Source organism: Pristiophorus japonicus, chromosome 5 (genome assembly GCF_044704955.1).
Source record: "Pristiophorus japonicus isolate sPriJap1 chromosome 5, sPriJap1.hap1, whole genome shotgun sequence".
Lineage (NCBI taxonomy): Eukaryota > Metazoa > Chordata > Chondrichthyes > Pristiophoridae > Pristiophorus > Pristiophorus japonicus.
This window is the reverse complement of record NC_091981.1, coordinates 95,618,684-95,637,560: the sequence shown is the minus strand read 5'-3', so window position 1 is coordinate 95,637,560 and position 18,877 is coordinate 95,618,684. Positions and strand designations below refer to the sequence as shown.

Here is an 18,877-nt window from a genome sequence, read left to right as displayed (position 1 = left end):
CCGTCTGGTTTGTACTGGTCCCACCTCCCCCAGAACCGGTTCCAATGCCCCAGGAATTTGAATCCCTTCCTGTTGCACCACTGCTCAAGCCACGTATTCATCTGAGCTATCCTGCGATTCCTACTCTGACTAGCACGTGGCACTGGTAGCAATCCTGAAATTACTACTTTTGAGGTCCTACTTTTTAATTTAACATCTAGCTCCCTATACTCGTCTCGTAGGACCTCATCCCGTTTTTTACCTATATCGTTAGCACCTGTATGTACCACGACAACTAGCTGTTCACCCTCCCTTTTTAGAATGTCCTGCACCCGCTCTGAGACATCCTTGACCCTTGCACCAGGGAGGCAACATACCATCCTGGAGTCTCAGTTGCGGCCGCAGACACGTCTATCTATTCCCCTTACAATTGAATCCCCTATCACTATCGCTCTCCCACTCTTTTTCCTGCCCTCCTGTGCAGCAGAGCCACCCTTGGTGCCATGGACTTGGCTGCTGCTGCCCTCCCCTGATGAGTCATCTCCCCCAACAGTACCCAAAGCAGTGTATCTGTTTTGCAGGGGGATGACCGCAGGGGACTCCTGCACTACCTTCCTTGCACTGCTCTTCCTGTTGGTCTTCCATTCCCTATCTGGCTGTGGATCCTTTTCCTGCGGTAAGACCAACTCACTGAACGTGCGATTCACGTCATTCTCAGCATCATGGATGCTCCAGAGTGAATCCACCTGCATCTCCAGTGCCACAATGCGGTCCGTCAGGAGCTGCAGCCAGATACACTTCCCGCACACGTAGTCGTCAGGAACACCGGAAGCGTCCCTGACTTCCCACATCGTACAGGAGGAGCATAACACGTGTCCGAGCTCTCCTGCCATGAATTAACCCTTAGATAGACTTAATTTGGCAACAATAATGCTAAAGGTTACTTACTGATATAGAAAAGAAAAAGAAAACCTACTTAGCAATCACTTACACCCTTGGCTGTGACATCACCTTTCGATTTCTTTCTACTTCTTTTTTGCCTCCCCGCTACAGCTGCACCAGCTGGCTGCTCGCACTCTGGGCCTTTTGTAGGCCGCTGCCGCTCCGACCCTGGAACTCCCGCCTCTCCTCAACTCTCCAACGCTGCTCGCACTCTGGGCCTTTTGTAGGCCGCTGCCGCTCCGACCCCGGAACTCCCGTCTCACCTCAACTCTCCAACGCTGCTCGCACTCTGGGCCTTTTGTAGGCCGCTGCCGCTCCGCCCCCAGAACTCCTGCTTCTCCTCGACTCCTATAGATCCAACCTACTCAACCTATCCTCATAAGTCAACCCCCTCATCTCCGGAATCAACCTAGTGAACCTTCTCTGAACAGCCTCCAATGCAAGTACATCCTTCCTTAAATAAGGAGACCAGTACTCTCGGTGTGGCCTCACCAATACCCTGTACAGTTGTAGCAGGACTTCTCTGCTTTTATACTCTATCCCCTTGCAATAAAAGCCAACATTCCATTTGCCTTCCTGATTACTTGCTGTACCTGCATATTAACTTTTTGTGTTTCATGCACAAGGACACCCAAGTCCCTCTGTACTGCAACACTTTGCAATTTTTCTCCAATTAAATTATAATTTGCTTTTCTATTTTTTCTGCCAACATGGATAACCTCACATTTTCCCACATTCTACACCATCTGCCAAATTTTTACCCACTCATTTAGCCTGTCTATATCACTTTGCAGATTTTTTGTGTCCTCCTCACAACTTGCTTTCCCACCCATCTTTGTATCATCAGCAAACTTGGCTACATTACACTCGGTCCCTTCATCCAAGTCATTAATATACATTGTAAATAGTTGAGGACCCAGCACCGATCCCTACGTCACCCCACTAGTCACTGTTTGCCAATCGGAAAATTATCCATTTATCCCGACTCTCTGTTTTCTGTTAGCTAGCCAATCCTCTATCCATGCTAATATATTACCCCCAATCCTGTGAACTTTTATCTTGTTCAGTAACTTTTTATGTGGCACTTTATCGAATGCCTTCTGGAAATCCAAATACACCACATCCACTGGTTCCCCCTTATCCACCCTGCTCGTTACATCCTCAAAGAGCTCCAGCAAATTTGTCAAACATGATTTCCCTTTCATAAAACCATGCTGACTCTGCTTGATTGAATTATGCTTTTCCAAATGTCCTGCTACTGCTTCCTTACTAATGGGCTCCAGCATTTTCCCAATGACAGATGTTAGGCTAACTGATCTATAGTTTCCTGCTTTCTGTCTACCTCCTTTTTTAAATAGGGGCATTACATTTGCAGTTTTCCAATCTGCTGGGGCTTCCCCAGAATCTAGGGAATTTTGGTAGATTACAACCTCTGTAGCCACTTCTTTTAAGACCCTAGGATGCAAGCCATCAGGTCCAGGGGACTTGTCTGCCTTTAGTCCCATTATTTTACCGAGCACTACTTCTTTAGTGATAATGATTGTATTAGGTTCCTTCCTCCCTATAGCCCTTTGATTATCCACTATTGGTGTTTGGTAATGTTTACATACATATGTATAAGACTTGTCACCAGGAGGGTGCACCTGTGGGAGACCTAAGGGTCACCTGCACACCCTGGGCAAGCAAGTATAAAAGGCAGTCTACCATGCTGCCTCCTCACTCTGGAGTTACAATAAAGAGACCAAGGTCACAACAGTTTGAGCTTAAGATACAGTCTTGTGGAGTTATTCTAAACATAACAATTGGCGACGAGTAACAGATCACGAACTTTCATGCAGTTATGGCTGCCGTTGGTACTCTTGAGATATTTGTTGAGAGTGATGATTGGGAAGCCTTCGTTGATCGTCTTGGCCATTACTTCGTGGCCAATGAGCTGGAAAATACAGAAACCGTGAGCAAGCGCAGGGCGATTCTCCTCACCATTTGCGGGTCCACGATATATAGCCTCATCAAAAATCTGCTTGCACCGACGAAACCAACGGACAAGACATATGAAGAGTTGTTGATGCTGGTTCGGGAACACCTCAAGCCGAAGGAGAGCATCTTAATGGCCAGGTATCGCTTTTATATGCACCACCGATCTGAGAGCCAGGACATGGCGAGCTATGTCACCGACCTAAGGCATCTTGCGGGACCGTGCATATTTGTTGGATTTTTGGGGGAAGTGTTGCGGGACTTTTTCGTGCTTGGAATCGGCCACGAGGTCATTCTTCGCAAACTGCTGTCTGCCGAATCTCTAGATCTGAGCAACGCCATCACGATAGCCCAGGCTTTTATGTCCACAAACAATAACACTAAACAGGTATCACTGCAGCATCGGAACTCACGGGCAAGTACTGTGCATAAAATTACACCTTCAGCAGGCAGAACTGTATATGGCAGGGCCTATACATCCGCAGAGGCCAGACCTAGAATGACTCAAGAGTCCGCCGTGGGGCGTGAATGCGAATCCATTAACACGTGTTGGCGCTGCGGGGGTAATCATCGAGCCCATCAATGTCGATTCAAGCACTACGTGTGCAAGGGCTGTGGAACAATGGGGCACCTCCAACAAACGTGCAGACGTGCTGCGACTCACCACGTGGCAGAGTTGGCAGACGATGTCCGATCCGGCGCAGATCATGCTGAATGAGGCAACTCAACCCGAGGCTGAAGAGGAAGTGTATGGGGTACACACCTTCACTGCCAAAGGCCCTCCGATAATGTTAAAAGTCAAATTAAATGGCATTCCAGTTTCCATGGAATTGGACACAGGGGCGAGTCAGTCAATTATGAGCCAGAAGGCTTTTGAGAAACTGTGGGGCAACAAGGCACAAAGGCCAAAACTAAGTACGATCCACACCAAGCTGCGCAGTTACACCAAAGAGCGCATACCAGTCATTGGCAGTGCGGCAGTGAAGGTATAGTACGATGGAGCTGTGCATGATTTACCACTATGGATTGTACCAGGCGATGGCCCAACACTGTTTGGTAGAAGCTGGCTAGGAAAGATCCGATAGAACTGGGACATCAAAGCACTGTCTTTGGAGGATGACGCCTCGTGCGCCCAAGTGCTGAACAAATTGCCGTTGTTATTCGAGCCAGGCATCGGCAACTTCACAGGTCCAAAGTAATGATGTTTTCGAATCGCAACATACAGGGTAGGCCTCACATGCCTGCAGCTGCACGTCCACAGATGTCTTAGAATCCACCATCAAGGGTGATGAATGCTAGGCCATTAACAGCATGTTGGCGCTGCGGGAGTGATCATCAATTCCATTCATGCCGCTTCAAAGGATACGTTTGCGAGGGCTGTGGAACAATGGGACATCTCCAACATATGTGCAGGCGAGCTGCAAACCCTGCTAATCCTGCAAACCACCATGTTGCAGAGGAGGACAGATCCATGGCGGATCACGACGGTCCAGAGCCTCAGACCGAGGCTACAGAGGTATATGGGGTGCACACGTTTACCTCAAAGTTTCCCCTGATAATGCTGAAGGTTGAATTAAATGGACTCCCGGTGTCACTGGAGCTGGACACGGGCGCAAGCCAGTCCATTATGAGCAAAAAGACTTTTGATAAATTGTGGTGCAGCAAGGCCACAAGGCCAGTCCTGACTCCCATTCGCACTAAACTGAGAACTTACACAAAGGAACTGATTCCCGTAATCGGCAGTGCTACCGTAAAGGCCTCCTACGATGGAGCGGTGCACAAGTTACCATTCTGGGTGGTACCGGGCAATCGTCCTACGCTGCTCGGCATGAGCTGGCTGGGAAAGATACGCTGGATGACGTCCAAGTGCCCTCGTCCGTCGACAACACTTCGTGTGCCCAGGTCTTAAACAAGTTCCTCTCGTTGTTCGAACCAGGCATCGGGAAGTTCCAAGGAGCAAAAGTGCAGATCCACCTAATTCCAGGGGCGCGACCCATCCATCACAAGGCGAGAGCAGTACCGTACATGATGAGAGAGAGGGTGAAGATCGAGCTGGACCGGCTGCAACGAGAGGGCATCATTTCGCCGATCGAATTCAACGAGTGGGCCAGTCCGATTGTTCCAATCCTCAAGGGAGATGGCACTGTCAGAATCAATGGTGATTACAAAGTAACTATCAATTGTTTCTCCCTGCAGGATCAATACCCATTACAAAAGGCAGATGACCTTTTTGCAATGCTGGCGGGAGGAAAGACGTTCACGAAGCTGGACTTGACCTCGGCTTACATAACGCAGGAGCTGGAGGAATCATCGAAGGGGCTCACCGGCATCAACATGCACAAAGGTCTCTTCATTTACAACAGCTGCCCGCTTGGGATTCGATCAGCCGCGGCGATATCCCAGAGAAACATGGAAAGCTTACTGAAGTCGGTCCCGCGCACCGTGGTCTTTCAGGACGACATCTTGGTTACAGGTCGGAACACAGTCGAGCATCTGCAGAACTAGGAGGAGGTTCTTAGTCGGCTCAACTCCCCGTGTGGGGCTCAGGTTAAAACGCCCAAAATGTGTTTTCCTGGTGCCGGAAGTGGAGTTCCTGGGGTGAAGAGTCGCAGCAGACGGCATCAGGCCCACCGATGCGAAGCTGGAGGCAATCGAGAATGCACTGAGGCCACAGAATGTGACGGAGCTGCGGTCGTTTCTAGAACTTCTGAACTACTTTGGTAAATTCTTACCGGGTTTCAGCATATTGTTAGAACACGTAAAGGAGACGAATGGGGTAAAAGCCAAGAAAATACCTTTGTAAAAGCTAGAAACTGTTATGCTCAAACAAATTGCTTGTGTTGTATGATTCATGTAAGCGTTTGGTACTAGCATGTGATGCGTCGTCATACGATGTCGGGTGTGTATTGCAACAAGCTAATGAATCTGGGAAATTGCAACCGGTTGCTTTTGCATCCAGAAGTCTGTCTAAGACTGAGAGGACCTACAGCATGATTGAAAAAGAAGCATTAGCTTGTGTATTTATGGGGTGAAGAAAATGCATCAATACCTGTTTGGGCTCAAATCTGAATTGGAAACTAACCAAAAGCCACTGATATCCCTCTTTTCTGAAAGGGGATAAATACAAATGCATGGCCCGCATCCAGAGATGGGTGCTCACGTTACCCGCATACAACTACGCCATCCGCCACAGGCCAGGCACAGAAAACTGTGCCGATGCTCTCAGTAGACTGCCACTGCCCACCACGGGGGTGGAAATGGCACAGCCTGTAGATTTAGTCATGGTTATGGAAGCATTCGAGAGTGAGCAATCACCTGTCACAGCTGACAGATTAGAACCTGGGTGAGCCAGGACGCCTTACTGTCCCTAGTAAAAAATTGTGTGCTTCACGGGAGCTGGTCCAGTGTCCCAGTGGAATTGCAGGAAGAGATAAAGCCATACCAGTGGCGCAAAGATGAAATGTCTATGCAGGCAGACTGCCTTCTGTGGGGTAATTGGGTAGTGGTACCCAAAAAGGGCAGGGACACTTTCTTTAGTGATCTCCACAGTACCCACCCAGGCATAGTCATGATGAAGGCTATTGCCAGGTCGCACATTTGGTGGCCCGGCATTGACTCGGAATTGGAGTCATGCGTACACCAATGCATCACTTGCTCACAGTTGAGCAATGCACCAAGGGAGGCCCCACAGAGTCTGTGTTCATGGCCCTCCAAACCGTGCTCAAGGGTCCACGTAGATTTTGCTGGCCCCTTTCTAGGAAAGATGTTCCTAGTAGCAGTGGACGCTTACTCTAAATGGATTGACTGTACAATAATGTCATCAGGTACATCCACTGCCACCATTGAAAGCCTCTGGGCCATGTTCGCCACCCATGGTTTGCCCGACATCCTTGTTAGTGACAATGGACCATGCTTCACCAGCTTGGGATTCAACGAGTTCATGATCCGCATGGCATCAAGCACGTCAGGTCTGCGCCGTTTAAGCCCACATCCAATGATCAAGCAGAACGGGCAGTCCAAACCATCAAGCAGAGCTTGAATTGCGTGATGGACGGTTCCCTGTAGACCCGGCTATCTCGGATTCTGCTGAAATACCGCACGCGACCCCACTCGCTTACCGGTTTCCCCCTTGCAGAATTGCTAATGAAGAGAGCACTCAAAACCAGGCTCTCCTTAGTCCACCCAGATCTCAATGATCATGTAGAAAGCCGGCGTCACCGGCATAACATGTACTATGATTGCGCGGCTGTATCGCATTGAAATTGATGACCCTGTGTTTGTTCTTAATTATGGTCATGGTCCCAAATGGGTTGTTGGCACTGTGTTAGCCAAGGAGGGGAATAGAGTGTTTGTTGTCAAACTTTTGAATGGACAAACATGCAGAAAGCACTTGGATCAGACCAAACTGCGGTTCACTGACAACCAAGAACAGTTTAAAGAGGACATTACCATCATTGATCCACCCACACACATCCAACCAGCAATCGATCTCGCGGTCCAGCACAAGGATGAACCCAGCATGCCCAACAGTCCGATCAGACCAGCCACACCGCAGCGCAGCAATGATCCAACCGATTCGCCCATGCCAGGACTTCAACTCAGGCGATCAACCCGGGAACGCAGAGCCCCGGATCACCTCAACTTGTAAATAACTTGTACATAAAATTTGGGAGGGTGGGGGGGCGGCGAGTGATGTTATGTATGTAAAGTGTGCAAGACTTGACACCAGGGTGCGCACATTTTGGAGACCCAAGGGTCACCTGCACACACTGGGCAAGCAGGTATAAAAAACAGTCGACATTCTGCCTCCTCACTCTGGAGTTACAATAAAGAAACCAAAGTCACAACAGTTTGAGCTTAGGGAAATCCTTATCAGTCAGGAAATGGTTTTAGGGAAATTGAAGGGACTGAAGGCCGATAAACCCCCAGGGCCTGATAGTCTGCATCCCAGACACTTAAGGAAGTGGCCCTAGAAATAGTAGATGCATTGGTGGTCATTTTCCAACATTCCATGGACTCTGGACCAGTTCCTTTGGATTGGAGGGTAGCTAATGTAACCTCACTTTTTAAAAAAGGAGGGAGAGAGAAAACAGGGAATTATAGATCGATTAGCCTGACATTGGTGGTGGGGAAATTGCTGGAATCAATTATTAAAGATGTAGTAGCAGCGCATCTGGAAGGCAGTGACAGGATCGGTCCAAGTCAGCATGGATTTATGAAAGGGAAATCATGCTTGACAAATCTTCTAGAGTTTTTTGAGGATGTAGCTAGTAGAGTGGATAAGGGAGAACCAGTGGATGTGGTGTATTTAGACTTTCAAAAGGCTTTTGACAAGGTCCCGCACAAGAAATTAGCGTGCAAAATTAAGGCACATGGTATTGGGGGTAATGTGGATAGAGAACTGGTTGGCAGACAGGAAGTAAAGAGTGGGAATAAACGGGTCCTTTTCAGAATGGCAGGCAGTGACTAGAGGGGTGCCAAAGGGTTCAGTGCTGGGACCCCAGCTATTTACATATACATTAATGATTTAGACGAAGGAATTGAAGGTAATATCTCCAAGTGTGCAAAAGACACTAAGCTGGGTAGCAGTGCAGGCTGCGAGGAGGATGCTAAGAAGCTGCAGGGGGACTTGGACAGGTTAGGTGAATGGAAAAATGCATGGCAGATGCAGTATAATGTGGATAAATGTGAGCTTATCCACTTTGGTGGCAAAAACAGGAAGTCAGATTATTATCTGAATGGTGACAGAGTAATAAAAGGGGAGGTGCAAAGAGATCTGGATGTCATAGTACATCAGTCATTGAAGGTAGGCATGCAGGTACAGCAGGCAGTAAAGAAAGCAAATGGCATGCTGGCCTTCATAGCGAGGGGATTTGAGTACAGGAGCAGGGAGGTCTTGCTGCAGTTGTTGAGGGCCTTGGTGAGACCACACTTTGAGTATTGTGTGCAGTTTTGGTCTCCTAATCTGAGGAAGGACATGCTTGCAATTGAGGGAGTGCGGCGAAGGTTCACCAGACTGATTCCCGGGATGGCAGGACTGACATGAGGAAAGACTGGATGGGCTAGGCTTATTCTCACTGGAATTTAGAAGAATGAGAGGGGATCTCATAGAAACTTATACAATTCTGATGGGACTGGACAGGGTTAGATGCAGGTAGAATGTTCCCGATGTTGGGGGAAGTCCAGAGCCAGAGGTCACAGTCTAAAGATAAGGGGTAAGCCATATAGGACCGAGATGAGGAGAAACTTTTTCACCCAGAGAGTTGTGAACCTGTGGAATTCTCTGCCACAGAAATTTGTTGAGTCCAGTTCGTAGGACATATTCAAAAGGGAGTTAAATGTGGCCCTTACGGCTAAAGGGATCAGGGGGTATGGAGAGAAGGCATGGGTAGGGTACTGAGGTTGCATGATCAGCCATGATCATATTAAATGGTGGTACAAGCTCCTGCACCTAGTTTCTATGTTTCTATGTTAAGATGTACAGTCCTGTGGAGTTATTCCAAAAATAACAATTGGGATGCTTTAGTATCTTCTACCATGAAGACAATACAAAATATTTGTTCAAAGTCTCTGCCATTTCCCTGTTCCCCATGGGCTTCATCTGTAGAGGGTGACTATGAGGGAGCTGCGTAACTTTGCCAAATGGCCTCCTTGTGTGATGTTACTTGCTATGATTGCATTAGGATGAGGGTGAGTGCCAGTGGTGGTTGATCAGATGGGGATGTGAGTAGATGTATAGACAGAGAGGAATGGCTGGACCTGCAAGGTAGGTTGGTGTGAGAAGTGATATGCAGGAGTCGGCTTGGGAAGGCAGAATAATAGAGTTGGGGTGACCTACACTTTGGGATGTAGGTAAATGTGACTTGCACTCACCTTTCCTGACCTCATGAGATCATTGAATTTTTTTGGCACTGGATCCACATCCACCTCACCACATCCCTGCTGCTGACCTCCTCCGCGATCTCCAGCTATGCCCTCTTGGGCCGGGATTTCACCAACTGAGGCTTGTTCGATGTGGGTGGATTTGGTGCAGTGTTGGAAACCCACCCACCCTCTCCCTTCAATCTTCTGTGGCTCGGGCTTGTTAAGCCTGCCCTGTGGGTTGCCCGGCCAATTAACTGGAAGCGGGTGTGATGACATCATCTGATGATGCGTCATTACCTGGTTTTCTTAAAGGGACCATTACCAACTTTTGTTTGACAGTTCTTCTGTCAGTGTCTTGCAGCAATGAGCTACTGCAAACAGGGATGTCATCTGGAGGAGCCGGCTGCAGTGGCGCAAACCTTTCAATGATCTCAGTAGATCACAAAATGTTACTGCAAAGCCACACTCAACCTCATCCTGCTGTGCCACTCATCATATCTCCATCACTCTACCTTCCCTACCCTATTCCTGCACATCCTTGCTCACACCAACTTACCTTGCACCTCCACCCATCCCTCTCTTTCTCTCTCTCTCTCTACATTATCAGTTCCCCATTTCACTAGCTACCTCTCACATTCACCCTCATCCTTGTCCAATCATACTAACTAACAACACACAAGTAGGCACTTAGCCAATGTTCATGCATAGTTGATGTGTTGTGAAACATTGAAATCTTTATTTTCAGGACTTTGCATTCTTGGACAGATTTGTGAGCACCTTTGGAAGTGGCTTAGTGAGTTGTAGTGAATGGTGAGATGTAAGGTTATCCCTCGCAATGGTGATGAGTGTGAAAGGAATGGGTTGGACATTGCAGGGATGCTTTATGGAGCTGGTGTGGGATGGTGCCAACCTGGCGCATCAAGTGGTAGTCAGGGTGTACAACATGAAGTGAAGAAATGTGGCCACGGTAAGGCCATCACTGGCCTCCCAGGCAGCAATGTGGTCAGGTGCTGATGCCCAGTGTACTGTGCAACATCAGGTGATTGCGGAGACGATTAGTGTTGTTGGTGGTGATGCTGGAATGTTTGGTGATGCTGGTGTTGGGACTGATCCTGGTTGGATTCTAAGGACGAAGGTGAGATTTTTTTCAAGGGCACCGATGCTGCTGGTTGCTCTAAGGAGGTGACAGTGAATGGAAAGTTCACTGCAAACACTTCGAAAGTACATACAGCTCAAAAATCTCTTCCAAAACCTGAAGGTTTCAGCTTCTGACATTGGAAAGTGAACAGTTTTGAAATGGTAGCTATTATACCACTTCTACAGCTGTCAACAAGCCAAAGGAATAGAGAGTTTCTGAAAATCTGACTCCACTTACCTGACCAAGGGACAGAAAAACCATCAAAATTATATGTGCTCGCTTTTAAGCCTCTTAACTAGCATTTAAGTACCTTTTAATGATGTTAATTACCTGTCCCGCTGCTTGCTCTCGGGGCTGCTATCCAAACGCTGACCTGAGAGCTGAGGAACTCACATGGAGGAGGGCTCAGAGCGGGCTCCCGACCAGCTGTCAATCAAAGCTACTTTGACAGTGGGCCCACCTCTAAACCTGCATTCGCAGGGCTGGGAACATTCGGCCTTGGTGTCTTTGGCTGGTCTTTTGCGGTCATCGAAAGGGAATGGGACCTCCCTGCGTGGTCTGACTTCCTGAACCAGCACTTCCAGGGAGGCATCTGGGAATCTTGATGCAGCCTTCTGTCTGTGTGTCTTCATGACCCACACAAATCTCAATATTATGCAGTGATTTGTAGCTCTTCCAAACCTCTTGATCTCTCCTACAGCATCTTTCAAATCAGATGTGTGCAAAGCTGCTTTAAATATCCATTCTTAAAATGAGTCATCGATCATGTCATCAGGCCCACTCCATTTAATTGGGCCAGGAAACCTGCATGACTCTTGCAATTGATGCATTTGAGTTAATGCGCAGTGCAGAACACGCTGTTGAAAAGTTTGGGTTGCCAATCCGCTACGTGGCCCACATGCATCTGCCCCGACACTCAGGTAATGATTCTGGCCATAATATTCCCTCAGAAAAACAATAGAGAAAAACTATCCTAAAACAGAGGAGAGGGGTACCTTCAATTTAGATGCCATGCCATTATTGTGGAATCTACTTAAAAATAACTGCATATGAAAGACAGCTCAGAACAAAAGCTGAAAAAAAAAGAGCTTGCACTAATATGGGGCCCAAGTTTCGGATCCACGGTAGAACAGCGCACCTCGGAGAGGCCCCCCTAATTTCTCAAACTGAAAAAGCGGCAAATACTTACCTCGCAATTCTCCGATATCTGTAGGCCCGTTTGCAGCTCAGCGCGGCGCAGCAGGAGCTGCTGGGGGCAAAGCTACAGCCCTGCGTGTGCGCAGTAGCTCCTGGCCCTCCCAGCGCGTCCTGTATCTGGGCGACAATCCTATCCCTGGCCGAAGGGACATCGACCTTATCCCGGGCCGAGTGGCCTGCCTGCCCTTACCTCCTCGGCGGCGGGGCTCGCCCAACCAGCATCTTGTCGGGGATGGGCCCCGCCTGAGCATCGCGTCGTCGGCAGGGCCTGCCCGACCTGCATCTCATTGGTGGCGGGGCCCGGCCAACCAGCATCGTTTCGGTGAATAGAAACTTTTAATTTTTTATTTACTGATTGATTTTTTTTTTTTTTTGATTGGTTGATTTATTGGTTGATTTATTGATTTATTTATCATTTATTATTGATGATGGCTCTTTATTGGTAAAAGTGAAGTGTTTAATGCTTTGTAAAATCCCCTAACTTCCCTTCCCCCCCATCTCTCGCTACCTGCGCCTAATTTATAAACATAGAGAAACATAGAAACATAGAAAATAGGTGCAGGAGCAGGCCATTCAGCCCTTCTAGCCTGCACCGCCATTCAATGAGTTCATGGCTGAACATGAAACTTCAGTACCCCCTTCCTGCTTTCTCGCCATAACCCTTGATCCCCCGAGTAGTAAGGACTTCATCTAACTCCCTTTTGAATATATTTAGTGAATTGGCCTCAACTACTTTCTGTGGTAGAGAATTCCACAGGTTCACCACTCTCTGGGTGAAGAAGTTTCTCCTCATCTCGGTCCTAAATGGCTTACCCCTTATCCTCAGACTGTGACCCCTGGTTCTGGACTTCCCCAACATTGGGAACATTCTTTCTGCATCTAACCTGTCTAAACCCGTCAGAATTTTAAACGTTTCTATGAGGTCCCCTCTCATTCTTCTGAACTCCAGTGAATACAAGCCCAATTGATCCAATCTTTCTTGATATAAAGTGTAGGCAAGGTTTTTCTGAGCATACAAAAATCCACACTTACTCCGTTCTAAGTTAGTTTGGAGTAACTGTTCACTGCCTAAACTTACAAAACAGGCGTAAGTGGCTAGTAACACCCTCTTTTGAAAAAAAAACTGTACTGAAACAAAACTATTCTAACTAATTGGAACTGGAGCAAACTAAATGCCGAGAATTGCAATTTCTAAGATATTCCATACTAAACTAGTTGTTCCAAAAAAATAGGAGCAACTCGAGCCGAAACTTGGGCCCATGGTGTCTTTCATATCCTTAGCCTATCCCAAAGTGCTTCACATCTCATGAATTACTTTTCACATGTAGCCACTATTGTTTTGTATGCAAAAGTTGCATCCAATTTTCACACAGCAAGATCCCACAAACAGAAAATGAAAGAAATGACCAGATAATCTGTTGAGCAGGATACCAGATGAATTGACTGCTCTTCTTCAAATAGCGCCATAAGATCTTTTACACCCACCTAGAATAAGCATATGAGGCCTCAGTTTAACATCTGATGGAAAACATGGCACAATGCAGTACTCCTTCAGTACTGCACTGAATTGTCAGTGTAGATCATATCCACACATCCCATTGTGATACAGGGTACAAAATCACTGTTTTCAATGACCTACCAAAGCTCCCCCAAAAACAAACACACACACACACACACACACACGCACCTCTCCGGGCTACATAAGTGGTTAATATAACAGCATTCACCGTTGGTATGGATTAAAAACTCCAGTTGCTGATGTTTACTGTTGACCTGCAGTGATTTTACATCATATATCAAACTGATTGGAGAGCTCTGTTTCCTATCATTTAATAAATCCTTGACAGAAAGTGCTCAATTATGAAGCCAGTTTTAATATTTCTGTTGGGTCTACAACTTCAAAAATGGAAATATTTTAACAACAGATTTTAATTGAAAGCAAGTGTTGACTGGTAAAACACTTCAATTATAATTTTTTAAGTGCATTTTTTTCATTGGCCATTACAGTATTTTGCAAACTCTTTGGAGTATAATATTCTCTCAACAACTATGTTAAAATTAGAACATAGTTCATCTTGGTGGTTGGAATAATATAGATCAATCCATATCTTTTTTGAAAAGCAGGGCTATGTATAATGAATGACACAGTGTTTTGGAGCACCAATGCAGCGTATCATGGAATGGTGGGAAATACAGGTTCAATGTTCTATTTTGCTGCATTCCAATCACATACATGTCATTGTATGGAGATGCCAAGTAGACCCCTGTTGAAGGGAGGAAGAAAAATCATGACTAGGCTGGTTGTGTAAGCTTTCTTGGGACTGGTTTAGGAGCAGCATTGGCAGATAAGAACATAAGAAATAGGAGCGGGAGTAGGCCATTTGGCTCCTCAAGCCTGCTCTGCCATTCAATACGATCATGACTGATCTGAGCAGAGTAGAGAATGCGAGAATGACTAAGCGTAGGTCATCCTCTCAGTTGAAAGAGTTGTATGACATGGGTAAAAATACAGATAGGAACAGAAGGCAATCATGAATAAAAGATAGGTAAGAAAAGATAATAATCACAAGCCAGTAATCTCACAACCCCAACTATTCAAATTTCACATCACTTCATTTTTTTCAAAGTTGTTACCTGTGTAATCAGGAATCAGCAGCTGCCAATCAAACCACTCAAATATCTTTGTCTTTCAATATCACTTACTCAGTTCAATATGTACAGTTAACAATAATATTTATTAAAAAACATAATTGGAAGGTAAAATATTACATTTGTACATTCTTACCTGGTCCCAAGGAGAAATGATCCCACCAAAACACATGAAGAGGTAACCCATAGCAACCAGACATGCCCAAACTACAAGGGAAAACACATGCAGTAGCTTTCTGAATACTGACTCCACGCAGACCAGAACGAATATTGTGAAGAATAGAGCCAAGGCTGTTGGAACAGTTATTAGGAAGGCCACATGGTCTTCAATATCCTGGGGGGAAAATAAATGAAAAGCTGGCTTAGCACAGTATCTCCAGGCTGATTAATTCATCTAACAATCTCAATTGTATGTCAAAGTCATCTGATAAAACAGTTTTTTTGTCAGTTTCAGAAATTTGCAGGAGCTGATCATCATTCACCAGTTCAAATAGTAAATTAAATTGACACAATTTAATGTAGTCTAAACCTCCAATTGATTCTATTTATTTATAGTAATGCCTTACAAATATGTCCGTAACAAAATAATCTTTGGTGCTGATGAAAGTTCATTAATCTGAAACATTTCTCTCGCCATAGATACAGCCTAACCTGTTGAGTGTTTCCAGCATTTTCTGTATTTATTTTTGTCATTTATTGCTATGTTGTGAAACAGACATTATTGACTTACTCGAAGTAAAATTAACATTTACATTTATTATGATGTGAATTGGAATATCTAATTAAATGGCTATAATTAGTACTATGCCCAGTGGGGGTTGTTAGGTATTTCTGAAAGAACTCTTAAGCACTGAACTTCCTCTGCATTATGTTGTCAATTACACAATATATGTGCAATAACAATATTGGCTCACTGGGGGCTGCATTCACTCCTCAATTTCCTGTCATGGTTATACACATAGTACCTTCAAAACAAGATGTGCCTCATGGACTGCAACCTTTATAATATGCCGCTATCAAAAAGTGTCAAACTGTGTTCCCCTTGATTGACAAGGACAGAACAAGAGGGCAATAAAAATATATTTTACTTCAGGCTGAATGCATATTTGCATGCCTGTTGTTTTCAACGGGAAAAGAAGAGATTAGAAAAAGCTTCCACTGTGACTTAAACACCTGTGTGCTTTTTGTGTGCTGTGGCTGTCACCATTCACAACTGTTTTCCTTATATGCTTATGTTTAGTGACATGGATAATTTTTTGTTTGTTTTGTGTCCATGTACAGGTGTTTGGAATTCCCTGCCACCAGTAGTTGTTCCCATTTTCACGAAATGACCAACAGAGATCTTAGTTTAAAAAACAATGCAAGTAGTCATACATAGAAGCTCCAGAACCTAGCTAATTCAGCTGTTTGTACATAGAGGAGGGTGCTTATATAACAAGCCACCAAGTTGCAACACTCTGCCATGTAGCGAGGGCCATTTTACACTATACTTAGGGGCCGGAATTGTCCCCCGCCGAAAACGCGGCGCACCTCCCATGTTTCGGCTGTTTTCAGTAGATGTGGTGGTCTCTTGTGTCAAATTCCGTTCTTTGGCTTTTTTTTTCAAGTGACGCGGATGTCAGTCATTATGGGGGCAGAAGTGCGGTGGACAGCGGAAGTTCAGTAAGTAGAGGGGCGGAAGTGGGGGGGGCGGCCAGAGTGTCCGCCGCTGTCACTCATCAGTGTAGCGCTGATGACATCATCATGCTGGCGCGTCACACCGTCACGCCCCTCACTTAAAGGGGAGAGCCGCTGCTGTGAGCTCTGCAATTCCTTAAGTTGGCCCACTGGGCCACCATGGAGGGTTTCGGCCGGGCCAACGGCCTGACACCCAAGACGCGATGCCAGGCTGCCTGTTGGCGGCCCGGCCAAACCCGGGGGCATCATTGTTGGCCCGACCTGGCATTCGGCTGACAAAAAAAATAAGATGGTGGCTGCGGCAGTAGCCCTTTAATGGCAGCCGCACCGCCATTTTGCAAGCAGTGCAAGCATAGTGCACCGACAAAAAAAGTTGTCAGTGGCACCGAGCATCGGGAGCAAATTTTCTGCACGGAATTTCGCATTGGGGGGGGGGGAGGGGCACATCGGCGATGCACGCACTGATGACCTAAAAAAGGACTGATTGGCAGCAGCGGAGCGGTAGTGGGGGGAGCGGGTCACCACTGGGATACTGAAGGAGGGCAACTTTTAAAATGACAGCCATTCCACAAAAGATCGGCGGCCATTCCACTCCGCTGCGTGGCCGCTGATTTCCGACGGTAACAGACCTTAAAGGAAGGGGCAATTTCGGCCCCTTAATGTTTTTAGAATGGGGAAATGAATATCAAATACTAACCAAAAATTAATAGGCGTGAGCCTTTGGTAGCAAACCGGTTTCTGAGTCGAAGGTGCAGGGTTCAAACCTCTCTCCAGACATATCTCCTGACGGAAGTATAATTTAAAGTATTTAAAGTATTTCATTCATGTCAACACATTAAGGACATTAAGGATGAGACCAATCAACGGTTAGATCCTACAATTTGAAATCAGACTACTTGATGGGGCCGAAATTGATGGTCCTACCGCTGGCTCGGCGGTTTCCCCGATTTTTCGGCACTCTCCCCTCCGGGGGAAATTGGTGAGGCCCACACGCCGGCGGTTTGGAAGGACCGCTAGGGAGTGTCCGCCGGCATGTAAAGCCAGAAAAAGTCCTCCCGCCCACTCCTGCCTGAGATTAATCCGAGCTGTCCTCCGCTCCTGCAGCAAAAAAGACCGCTGCGTGGGAGCAGGTCTTGCCTGGACGGTAGAAAAGGTGAGATTTTTTTTTACATCTATTGCATCGATTTTGTTTTAAAGGGTCCTCTGGAGGTTTTGTAATTTATTGTTTCTTATTTTTTGAACATTTTGTTTGGAGCGTTCCCCCTCCCTGGGCGCGACTCCAGCCTCGGCATAACTTTCTCCAGGATTCCATTTGCCACCCAGAATCCCCCCCTACTGCCCTCAACCTCCCAGAATCAACTTGTAATGCCCATTTTTGCCATGGGTGCTTTTTTCCTCCTTTTTTGACCAAAGTTCCGCCCAAAGTACCGTTAGGATCTTAGTGATCTTTTCGACGGTAAATGGGCTGAACTTGCCTTTGATCAATTGCAACCCCAATGTATTTTCATGATCCATGTTCTTGAGCTCAAGTTAAAGATTACTGTTCTGTGTTTCACTGTTTTATTCTTATGGGGAAATAATTCCTCTATGTATTGAGTTGCACACAGCACAAAGAGAACATTTGACAACCCTTTTTACTCCTTTGTATTGTTCCTTAATTCTTTAAAAGCATGCAAGTAGAGGGGAAGTGGTGAATATCAGACGGAGGAAGAACGCTAAGCAGGTAGTGCAGGAGTCCCCCCACTGAGTCTATCTCGCTTTACAACCGATATTCTCTTCTGAGCACCGGTGGAAGCGACGGTGCCTCTAGGGAGTACAGCCAGAGCAAGTCCAAGGTACCACGGGTGGCTTAGCTGCACAGGGGGGAGGGACAAAGAATAAGAGAGCTGTAGTGGTAGGGGATTCAATAGTTAGGGGAACAGACAGGCGTTTCAGCAGCCATAGACATGACTCCAGGATGGTGTGGTGCCTCCCTGGTGCCAGGGTCAAGGATGTCACAGAGCGGACGCAGGGCATTCTGGAGGGGAGAGGGTAAACAGCTAGAGGTTGTGGGCCATATCAGGACCAATGACAAGTTAAAAAGAGGGATGAGGTCCTGCAGGCAGAATTTAGGGGGCTAGAACCTCCACTATTTTTGCCTGATTAACGTCCAATTAACGCCCATTTAACCGCTGAAATTAAGTATAACGCCCATATATCACCCATTTAGGCATAAAATGGAATCTGGCAGGCATTTTTCAGGAAAATTATCGCTGAGTCTTACTTTCCCAATGTGCTTAACGTTGAAACAAAATATTACCGCCCGCCCACTTTTTTGGGGCGGAATCAGCAGGATGGGCGACTTCAACGCCCATAATATCGCCCAGCGTTACTTTCCGCATGGAAATAATGCCGAGATTCAATATTAATGCCCGCCGACTGTTTATTGTCATAAAGAGCATATTTACCCAAACTAGC

The 18,877-nt window shown here is 46.5% G+C and overlaps 1 protein-coding gene across 1 annotated transcript in view; it reads right to left on the bottom strand.

The window, feature by feature from the left end:
- adcy2b (adenylate cyclase 2b (brain)) overlaps positions 1-18,877 on the bottom strand; it is a 796,633-nt gene that overhangs the window by 763,056 nt on the left and 14,700 nt on the right. The window contains exon 2 of the mRNA XM_070879907.1: positions 14,880-15,077. Coding sequence (XP_070736008.1) covers positions 14,880-15,077 — 198 coding nt within the window. The remainder of the gene's footprint in view (positions 1-14,879; positions 15,078-18,877) is intronic.